Here is a 12047-nt window from a genome sequence, read left to right on the forward strand (position 1 = left end):
TCGTAGTCGGGTTAAGACTTCACTTAGAAACTAATATGTGCGCTATCCAAAAATACAATGTTTCAGAATCTAGAGTACACATGCGACATTTTTTAGAGAGGAACTTTGGCTATGTGCATATAATTTGAAGTACTCACCAAATACCTGTATAAAAATTGTTGCAGAAGTATGTTAGAATTCTAAAATATGGATATTTGGACAGCGCACGTACTAGTTCCTAAATAAGGTCTTGACCGTACTACGGTAGGTCGCCTAGTTTTGGAGCTATGGACCTTTAAAGTTCATTTCTTCATGTTTTTGGCAGCCTATAACTCCGAAATTAAGCATTTGTGCGCCCAGGTTTGTTATTACCTTTTGTCTTATCTTGGTGTCAGGAACAGTATTTCTTCCAGATATGTTTTTGGGGCACTGCCCCCCTCCCGGAGCTCTGAGAGTGCCCCCGGAGGAGACCAAAATATTACGTCTATAATACAATAATAAATAGAATAGTACCAGCAGTGCCCCTTCCCCCACCCTGAACATTTTTTCTGAAAGAACAACTGGTCAGGAATCTCCTTGCATTTTTTAAATGGAGTATCGCATCGCAGTTTGCAGTGCAAATGGGAATGCAATGCAGCGCAAACATGGAAATGCAACATTGCATTTACATGTTTGCACTGCAAATTGAAAAATGTATTGCAAATTGCGATACATCTTTGTGTCTTAAATTACTACATAAGCTAAAATAAGGAGCAAGTTAAAAATATATTACTATTATTTCAAGAAACTTCCCCCGACTTGAAGGGTCAGTTATTGCAAGAAAAAATGCCTCGACTTTGAATTACAATAGTTTTCCACTTTTGTATTTCCTTCCCTTTGTCAGTTTATTGTTACTGGGTCATTCTCCAGATCTTCTCAGGTTTCGGGTGATTATCCTTGTTTCTGAGCGTGTAATAATAAAAAAAATGTTCCTTGAAGAAAAGGCGCATTGGCAGCAGATTGGACCTAGCCGATATATGGTATATATAGCATGATTGTGGGTTAGTTAGTAAAACGCAGAAGTGCGTACAGTAGATCAATAAAACAGTAACGGTATTCTTCAATGCCAAAAATACAGTATAGGAAATTACTCATCTTTATCTCTCTTTTCTTTTTGCTTTCCATTTGAAGTACTGATATACCTGATACCCATTTACGTTCCTTGTTAAAAACAGCATATGTTTTAGCAAGATTTCTTCTTGGGAGCCGCCGCGAACCTCAAAAAACATCCCGAACAAATGGACTCTCTCTTTCTGTGTGTGTTTGAACCAATGAGTTGTTTTTCCTAAACCTAATTGTTGAATTTGCCGCTGTGGTAAAACTATTTCGCTCAATTTGACAAATAATATAATAAAATATAATACTTATCCAGCAATGAGCGTGGATTGCAAGGAAAAGCAGTGAACTCTAAAGTACCCCTGTAGCAGGGGCGGATCCAGAACGGACTTCTGGGGGGGGGGGCGTGGATTGTAATACTGCTACTTAGCTAGTTTTAAGAGCTCCAAATTTTGGGATGGGTTTTATTTATATATAAAATAAGAAAGCTTCCTCTTCCGTGGGAGGGGGGCGATTGCCCCGATCGCTCCCTGGATCCGTGTCTGCCCTATAGCCTCTCCTCGAAATTAAATGCATTGATCTATTATTTCCAATTCGAAGTCATTTTCGCTTCCATGTTAATGGTGACGGAGTTCTTGTTCTTTGTATCTCTGTACTCAAGAAAATAATAATAATAATAATAATAATAATAATAATAATAATAATAATAATAATAATAATAATAATAATAATAATAATAATAATAATAATAATAATAATAAAGCATCTGAATAATAACGATATTTTTAACCCCCCTTCTTTAAACTTTCTGTGTATTTCTCTGAATCTGGATATGTTGTTTTATAGTGTATAATACAAAAAGGCTTCAAACAGCAATCAGGCAAAAATTATTTGTGTAAAAGACACAAACGCCTTATCAGTGGCTCTGCAAAGAAGTACTAAACAACTGACGTTGTTTCTGCTTGCCTTTAAACATAATGTTACGGTTTACAAGGCACAGACAAAAGTAGAGAGCAACGTGAAATTTCGCCTAAGGGCACCTTCGTTGCTAAACTGAAGACTAGCACTCTGTCAACATATTGCATAGCTATCAATAAGTTACACTCAAAGGTTCTTTCCAAACGTTTGGTACAACAGGTTAATCAAACTACGCTGTTGTAGGTAAGGGATGAGACTCTGAATGACCGATAAGTGTTGGAGTTCAGAGCCGTAGCTAGAAATTTCGTTGCCCGGGGCGAAGTAGAATTCGGCGTCCCCCGACACTCACCTTACCAAACTTTGACTTTTTCATTCTGTGCTTTTATTTTTAACATATAAGAGAAACACCTTTTTGTTGTTATGCTACGCTGTTTTTTCTTTTTTATCAAGCCGCTTAGACAGACCATTGCAACAGCCAAAAGCGATCGTTATGTATTCTTTAACAAATAAGAGCCACTCTCAAGAGGCTTATTTTAGACCTGCTGCTAAACTTGCCAAACTACCTTGTATACAAATCCATTTGGAGAATAATTATGAAAAAAGCATGGAGTCGATTCTCCTACGTCAGGACGACCATGTTAGACATGGAGTTGCTGGACGCGAGTGGTAGCGTTGGAAAGGCCCGGGTCCCCTGAGTGCAGTAGTAATGTCAGAAGTCTGGCCCAGACCACGCAACTCAAGGAATGGGGTCCTGACGTTATGGATTCGGGTCCCTTCTATTCACCTATTAAAGATGAAGTTGTTGGACGGCGTTGGCGGCATTTAAAAGGTTTTGATCCGTTGAGCACAATTGTGATGTCAGAAGTCGATCCCTAAACTTGAACGTCAAGAAACTGGGTCCAGAAGTTTTAGACACGGGCTCTTTCTATTCCCCTTTTAAACATGGGGTTGTTGGACGCGGATGGTAACATTGGAAAGATCCTAGTAGTTTGAAAACAGCGTAATGTCCGAAGTCAGTTCCTGGCCTCAAAGCGCCAAAAATGAGGTTCCGCATTGGCTCAATATCAATACCTGGTTGCGTAAGATAGAACAACATTTATAGCTGTATGGATGGTTTTACCTCGCGTAATAAAATACTGAGACTGAACCACAGCAAAGGTTTACATCACAACCTAAATGCTTGGGACCGAATCTGATTTCTGACATCACCGCAATGCTCAAGGGACCAAGGCATCTCCAATGATTAAAGCAAGTCAATGATGATAGAAGAATTGGTTGAATGAAAAGTGGCAAAAAGCGGGAGTACCCTGAGAAAACCTACGGATACGATCTTCTCCAACGCGAACTTCCTTGCCCGGGGATCGAAACAATAAAGACCACACGCACCAGCGTAAGCGGTTTACCATTGAGCCCCACAACAAGAACAAGAAAATTGGAAGTTACTTGGAAATATTTTAGAAGCAATATCTTTCAATGGTAAAGACCACTGCCCGATGATCCTGTTTTAATAACTCCATGAGCAGAAAGGACTGATATGTCCCTCTCCTATATGGTATTTTTCAAACCATATACCTTATCGGGAATATTATCCTTTATTCTTCAATTCATGAATTGTTTGAGGTTGAAGTGAGCGTAAATGTTTTCATACTTAGGAGTCTGGATATGCAAACCTGCTTACCGTGGGGATTTACTTCTGTGAAATTTGGTCCTTGAAGTTATACAAAAACCGGTAAAATAAGGAACGTTAACATTCTTACAATGAGAACAGATTTCAATTCCCGGTGGGAGTTAGCGTACGCACGACTTTATCCTGGGAGACCCGGGTTCGATTCCCGGTGGGAGCTCATGTGTTTCGTATTCCATGTTAATCAGTAGGTCCAGGTCTCCTATAGCCACGCTGCTGACCGGGCAGTTAAACTCAAAATCACAATCACCACCACACGGCGGGAGTTTACATGGTTCGGGTTTTACGTTAATCAATATGTCCACGTCATATATGGTCTTGCTGTTGAAAGAGACGTTAAACTCCAAATCAACTCAACTCATTAAGATCAGAGTTCTGAGTTTAATACCAACTTGAAACCATACGTTCAAAGCAAAAATTGAAATAAAATGAAATCTTTATGTTTAACGTCCCATGGTTATGCCGGTTAGGCTAAAGGAGACGGTGATAATGAGAAAGGAGTGAAATGGTGGAATGAAGAAAGTAGGAGGAAACGGGAGAACCCCGAGAAAACCCACCAGCACCGCGTTTGTCCACCACAAAGTCCAAACGGCGCGAGCTGGGATCGAATTAGGGACCCGAAGCACCGGAGGTGAACGCTCTTCCACTAAACCACCACACCCCCCAAAATGAAAATTATTCATGCTTCTGATAACTGTATAAAAATGGAGAGGGAGAGAGAGAGAACAAATATGGTTGTATTTTTCATAGGGCCAAAGTGGCTTAGTGGTAGAACGTTCACCTCTGGTGCATGGGGTCCTTGGTTCGATCCCAGCTTGCACAAACTCAGATTTGTGGTGAAGAAACACCGTGTGCGTTCGTTTCTTCAGGATTCTCCTGTTTCCTCCTACCTACATCGTTGCACAATTTTCGTTCACTTCTCATCATCACCGTCTCCTTTGCCTAGCCGACATAAGCATGGGACGTCAAACTTAATTTAATTCATTTCATTGAAAAAATTACTATAATTCATAATCTGCATCTTTATAAAGCAACTTTAACAATCATATGGATGTATAATGCTTAAATTGAATTAAATCGCAATTGCAGTAATCTGCAATATTTTAGGTTTCTCATTTATTTACATCAAATGTTTAGTTATTTGATACTTTATAGCAAGAATATTAACTGCTATATAAGACACTATTATATACCTGTGGCGTGGAAGACCCTGGTTTGATTCCCAACGGGAGCTCACGTTTTTCGGTTTCTATGTTAATCAGTAGGTCCCGTCTCATATAGCCTCGCTGCTGAAAAGGGCGCTAAACTCAAAATCAACTCAACTCAATAATTATCTATACATTGAATTTAATAATAAGGAGGGAGGCCGAATAAAGAGGGAGACCTTAAAATTTAAAACGTAGGGTCAGTGTGAGTCAGAGAGGTCACGGGGGGTGGTGTGTCACAGTTAGTTGACCCACGATCCGACGTGACCTAACTGTGCACACACCCGTGACCTCTATTGACTCACTCCATCTCTGGACTGTACACACAGATAAAGCAGACATATATGTAATCTGACCTTACTTGGCCTTCACTAATTTAAGATAATCTACAAAAAATGAAAGAAAGCAATTTCAAACGCAAAAAAATAGAAATGTATTTTCAACGGAACAAAAAAAAAACAAAAAAAACGTAACAGCCAAGATTTGAACCCGAATTTCTGCACTCAGCAAGCAGACGTCTTACCGACTTACCCACGGCATATCTTCCGACTTCTGGTTTTGAAACTTTATTTACACTGCGTGTGTTACCTAACAACGTTACGAGATGTCCTTACTGTCGTGTTAACACGCGTTCCGTAAATTTACGAAGTCGCTCTTTTAATCCAAAATCAATTCGACACACACACACACACACACATATATATATATATATATATATATATATATATATATATATATATATATATATATATATATTTAATAGGGGATGACAGGAGAACAGTAGAAATAAATGCAGAGATATTATTAAGCGCTTGCAGGGACATGGGTTTAGAAGTAAATGCAGAGAAAACTAAATACATGGAAGTGCGTCGGGACCGTAATACGGCAAATTGTGGAGGCGTTAAAATATTAAATAATACTTTTGATAAAGTGGATACTTTCAAATATTTAGGATCAATATTAACAGACGAAAATCATATTCACGAAGAAATTAAATGTCGACTAAAAGCAGGAAATTCGTGTTACTATTCGGTTCAAAATCTCTTGTCGTCGCGAATTCTGTCAAAGAATTTGAAGCTTAAAATATACGAAACGATAATCATGCCTGTTGTTCTGTATGGTAGCGAAACATGGTCACTTACTCTGAGGGAAGAACATAGACTGAAAGTATTTGAGAACAGGATCCTGAGACGAATATTTGGACCCAAGAGGAACGGAAATGGGGAATGGCGGAAACTTGATAACGAGGAACTACATAATTTATACGGTTTACCCAACATTGTTAGAGTCGTCAAGTCTAGGAGGCTTAGGTGGGCAGGTCATGTAGCTAGAATGGAAGAAAGTAGAAACGCTTTCAAAGTCTTGACTGGTAGACCCATAGGAAAACGACCATTAGGAAGACCTAGGCGCAGATGGGAGGATAATATTAAGATGGATCTCGCAGAGATAGGAATACAAAGTAGAAACTGGATCCAATTAGCTAAGGATAGAAGTCAGTGGAGGGCTTTTGTGAACGCGGCACTGAACCTCCGGGTTCCATAGGCCATAGAGTTAGTTAGTTAGTTAGTTATATATATATATATATATATATATATATATATATATATATATATATATATATATATATATAGATAGATAGATAGATAGATAGATAGACATATAGATATAGATAGATAGATAGATATGTTGGTGCAGCAGTAAGCTCCCAAGAGTACAGATTAATTCATTCTTGATTTTAATCTACAGAACAAATGTTTTTTATGAAAGCAAGGGGACTGCTACCCATAGATGGCTAAGTGAGGTAAATAAAATTTAAACTTCAAATGGAACTGGGGTGGCTCACCGACAATGGCTGATTTAACACGTTTGTTAACAGCGCGGGTAATAGGTGGTTTATAGATAGAGCCTGTGTAGGTAAGTGGATACCGCGTGAGACTGTCATTCTAAGGGTGTGGGGTTCGAGTCTCGGCCTAGACTGAGTTCATTTTTTTTCAACACTATAAATGATGTTCGCGTTTGATACTGAAAGAGATTTATCCTATGAAGGGAGAAAACCCACGATGGGGTCAGGGGGAAAGACGGACACTGTTTATCCTTAAGTGTTAAAATTTAATTTATTCCCATGTCTTTTGCTCTTTCCTTTCCCTCTTTCCTTCTTTTCTCATTTTGTTTAGCTTTCCATACTTTTTCGGTCTCTGCATGATGCGTATTATTCTTTTCGTTTCCTTTGCATTAATTCCTATCTCTTTGATCTTAAAGTGAATGGATTTTCTGCAGATTTATCTCGTGGTTGTTTCTCTAAGTGATGCTCTCAGATAGTAATACTTCTTCCTCCAAATGGAGGAATATCCTGGCATGTTATGTTTTCGGGCATGTATTTGCTGTCATGTTGGTTGTCCAACTATCAGACATACAGTGAAACTATTCTGCTACTGGAAAAAGCTATCATTTCTTATGTATCCAACCTCCATTTTCTAAAGTCGCTGACTGTACAAATTCGTGCTCTAAGTTTCTTTCCTTAAATTCATCTAGAAAATATCAGAATGGTTCTGAGCCATGAGAAGTCCAAGAAGAGTTAGGTTAGGTATAACAACATTTATTATAAGAGTATATTGTGTAAGAATTACGTATTTTTAAATGTTGGTAACTGGCTTTCATTGTTTTCATACAATTACTTCATCAATTTATAGTTTTTATAGTATAACATCAAAGTAGTGTTTGAGAAAATGAAATGAAATCTTTGAGTTTCACGTCCCACGGTTATGCCGGTTAGGCTAAAAGAGACGGTGATGATGAGTAGTAAATGAATTGGTGAATGAAGAAACTGCGAGGAAACGGGAGAACCCCGAGAAAACCCACGCACACGGTATTTGTCCACCACAAAGTCCACTTGGCGGAGGCTTGGATCGAACCCGATACCCCAAGCACCAGAGGTGAACGCTCTAGCACTGCGGCCCCAAAGTAGTGTTTGAGATGTAAGACTTGGGTGAACTAGAGACTCGTGAACTTTATCGTCTCATGTGGATTCTTGTCTCAAAAACGAGACGACAATTTTCATTTTTATGGTCTCGTCTCGAATTTAAAAATTCAATTCGTATTTTGATTTTTATGTTGTTTTCGAGATGACAATCGAATCAGGACGATGCATTTCTCGTGTCATGAGGAGGACTATTTGTCCCCTTTAACATTCTGAAGTTGTGTCAAGCTTTCTCTGTTTAGCTTCTGGCAATAAAATTTATTTACTTTTTATCCGACTCGACTGAAGAGCCCAGGCCCGTACTTAGGTAAGTACTATTCTGTACTCGAGCACAGGACGGCAAAATTTAAGGGGCGGCAATTTTTTTTTTTTTAACATTCACAATAAAGGAAATTTAAAACTAGCAACCTGCTGAGCCCCGCGCAAGCGCGAGAAAATATGTTATTGTGTTTAATTCTCTCTAATTGCAGTAGTTACTAATTAGTTAGTTATCTGATTATTTTTAAAAAAGTGTTCCTCTCCTACCCCCACCTCAAGGGGTGAGGATGAACTTGAACATCATGAAAACTGATACCGTTAAACTCAGCGACCTCGAAAACTATGAATTCAACACTATAGACCTTTCTGTCGTTACGGGCCTGGAAGAGCCCCATCGCTTCTACCTTCCTCTGGGTTCAGATATTAACTTATTCAACGTGAGAAAAATTCAATATTCAATATACAATGTATTACCTAAGAAAGGGACAAAATTTCCAAAGCAGACGCACTCGCCAAACCAAAAATGATGGGCGCCAGTATCTCTCACAAATTATGAAAGGTCCCCTCCCTCCACGCGCCCTTTCGTTTGACAAAGAAAGAGATTACACCAAGGCTTGACATTTCAGAACGAGTCAATTAGATTCAGGATAATAAGTTGGACATTCATATACATGTTACAATAATATGTTATCTTAACACTTCACGTTTGTGTAAATCTCGCTCTCTGCATTCAAGTACCATTGATGGAAATTGTCAACAAATCATTTAGTGTGTCAGTCTTCACTGAATTCCTTTAGACATTAACTCTGTTGAGACAGCTGAAGCCTCTCCCGCATGAAGCAGTACTCACAGGTAAAACTACACAAAATATGACAACTGGAAGCAAATTTAGGAATCTCGTAATGAAGTTTTCAATTAAGGGTTGGAAAGGAGGGGCGAATATAACGTTGTAAAGACTTCAGTTTCATCTTCGTTGTGAAGACTTCACATTCCGTGTTTTGTCTTACTCAGTGACAATTATTTTCACGCGAAACAGAAACTACACAGCCTTGTGACTTTAGGCAGAAACGATCCCTACTGAACGCTGGTCGCTGGCTCTAAATTTCTAGTCGCCAGTGGCGACCGAAAATTCTGCGTCCTGACCTAAGGAATGACTTGTTCTAATAAAATAGTAAAAATGATTGCGATAGATAAAAATATAGTTATTTTCCATACACTACATCATTTTTATTTACTTAATAAGATTTCCTCTACGCTCTCCTTTATGTCCTCTACGACGAGACAAAAAGTCTATTTTTCAATTCCAGACGAGACGACGAACTGCAGTCTCTTACATGATTCCTAATATAAAATAAGAAGATATAAATTGATGAAGTGATCATACGAACATAATGAAAAGCATTTATCAACGTTTAAAGATACGCAACTCGATACATAATCTACTCAAATAATAAATATCATTTAGATGTTATTATATCACACCCTTCGCGGGCCTCTCGTGACGCGGAAGGATTCTGATAACTTCTGAATGAAATTAAGAAAAGAAAAAAATCAGATCAGACATTTTGTAGATACGTTTACAAAACGAGACGCGAGATACTCTCAGACAATCGAGACGAGATGAAGAAAATTCTTCAAGGAGACGAGACTTCTACAAGATTTATCAAGACGAGACGAACTTACTTTGTATCTCGTCTCGTTTCGTCTCGCTTCGTGGGCAACGCTGGTATTAGGAATGTGTTTTACTATTAGGAGTATATATAAATGACGCTGAGGATTATATGTGTAGCCGTTCAGAGAAAATAAGCACGAATAATTACAATTTGGCACGTCACAGTGTTTTTAGTTACATAGATAGCAATCTATTTTATCACAATAACATGCACATGTGTCACGGTACACCACGTCAAGAAGTTTGATTTGCAAAACATGGTATTTTCTCAATCCTTATTGAAACCAGAACTGGTATAATTGGTTTTAGTAGATAAATTAGAATGGTGATTGAATATAGTTTTGGGGAGATTAATTGATCATAGAAAATCTGCTTCTCTCTATCTATTACTGCTTTCACTCTATGGGGAATAACGTTAAAACCGGAAGTGCATGATATTTGCCACTTCCGGTTTTAGAGAAGAGATTAAAGTGGAGATGGAATAAATTCTTGGGACGCTTAATCGATTGGAGAAAATGCTTCTCTCTATCTATTGTTTTTGCTCCATGGAACTAAACGAGCAAACCGGAAGTGGTTGACTTTCTAACATTTTTGGTTTGAGTATCGGGTCTAAAAAAACGATTTCTATTCCTAACACTTTAAGTTAACATTCTGACAAAATTTCGTGTCCATTGATCAAGGAATTTTTGAAATTTTATTTTTGCCTCTCGGACGGACAAACGGGGTAAATATATAAATGCGTTTAGGTCAGGGATGCAAATAACCACCCGCCTACTCGCCCTGGGCGATTGGTTCATCGGTGCGGGCGAGTATTTAGTATCATACCGAATGTAAGTAAATTATCTCTGTTGTGGGATGGCGGCTAGTAGCCTTTTTTTCTTAGGCTAGTAAAATTTTGTTGCTTATTTGCACCCGTGGTTTAGGCAAACCAAATTCCTAAAACCTATCAATTACCAAGGACATATCTTTTAACACCATAAAAACTGGAACTTGAGTTTTCGAAATTACCCGTAAATATCCTATTATGTTGAGCTCTATGCGATGTATCGATCTATCGTTAGCTATCAATTGTGATGTATTAATAGTTAATGAAATTTTCGTCTTAATAGGTGACTCGGTTATTGTATAGCGTTATTTTTTGTAGGTACTCATCCGAGTTGGTCTAGGGGCCGCGGTGGCTCAGTGGTAGAGCGTTCATCTCTGGTGCTTGGGGTTCCGGGTTCGATCCCAGCCCCCGCCAAGTGAACTTTGTGGTGGACAAACACCGTGTGCGTCGGTTTTCTCGGGGTTCTCCCGTTTCCTCCCACTTTCTTCATTCCACCATTTCATTCATACTCATCATCACCGTCTCCTTTAGCCTAACTGGCATAACCATGGGACGTAAAACTCACAGATATTTCCGAGTTGGTCTAGTGGCTAGCGTTCGAGTATTTTAGAGAACGGGTTATCGGGTTCGATTTCTGCTGGAAGAGGTTCAGATTCCGCCTTTAACTGTTGAAATACGTCTTATATAATTTCGGTGCTGAAAAGGGAAGATAAATATCTATAAACAAACATTTTTAGGTTTACAAAAATAGTTGTTTTCGATTTTCTTTAAAACTGTGGATGAGCATTTACAGTCACCGAATAATATAATTATTTTATTCAGGCCAATGAGGTCTATTTGATTCGATCTTGTCTATTGAGTATCTCATCTTTTAGAATTGAAGCTGTGAGGCTGGATTAAACTGATGACTACGTAATCTAACAGAGAAAATAGAAAATAAATATTTTACCTTTTTTACAAGATTCAACCATCAGTCCATCTTTGGTTTCAACCATCCTTGTACTCTAAAATTGATGTATCTATCCAACGGGGAAAAAAAATGCAACTATTGTTGCCAAAAATACAATGAACAACAAAGACGTTGATAGCACAACCAATGTTGAATATGGAAAGACCACTGCGTTTATCTGCGTGCGTATCGAATGAGAGGATATAAAAGTGTGACGTGTTCACAGGGTATTATACAAATTCGTTATAGTTGTAAAATCCACTCATATCCGGGATGTGAGGAAGGCGATGTAGAAAATAAATAAATAAATAAATAATATAAAAAAATGCGTATCCTTGAATTTCTTTTTGTTTTGTTTTGGGTTATAAGTTCAAATGCCAGGCAGAATAGAAAGCTAAATAGATTCACCCGGACGTAGATCTGATATATACATACACTAGACACTTTTTACATATCTGTCTACAACGTTTTCTGTTGGTAGCCC

General features: G+C 38.3%; 1 protein-coding gene across 1 annotated transcript in view; it reads right to left on the minus strand.

The window, feature by feature from the left end:
• LOC145681311 (DNA damage-regulated autophagy modulator protein 1-like) overlaps nt 1-11828 on the minus strand; it is a 78524-nt gene extending 66696 nt beyond the window's left edge. Inside the window, exon 1 of the mRNA XM_081752973.1 lies at nt 11564-11828. Within this exon, the coding sequence (XP_081609099.1) occupies nt 11564-11609 (46 nt within the window). The 5' untranslated portion in view covers nt 11610-11828. The remainder of the gene's footprint in view (nt 1-11563) is intronic.
• Between the last annotated feature and the right edge of the window lie 219 nt (nt 11829-12047).

Source organism: Thermobia domestica, chromosome 3, assembly GCF_964235325.1.
Source record: "Thermobia domestica chromosome 3, izTheDome1.hap1.1, whole genome shotgun sequence".
Classification (NCBI taxonomy): domain Eukaryota; kingdom Metazoa; phylum Arthropoda; class Insecta; order Zygentoma; family Lepismatidae; genus Thermobia; species Thermobia domestica.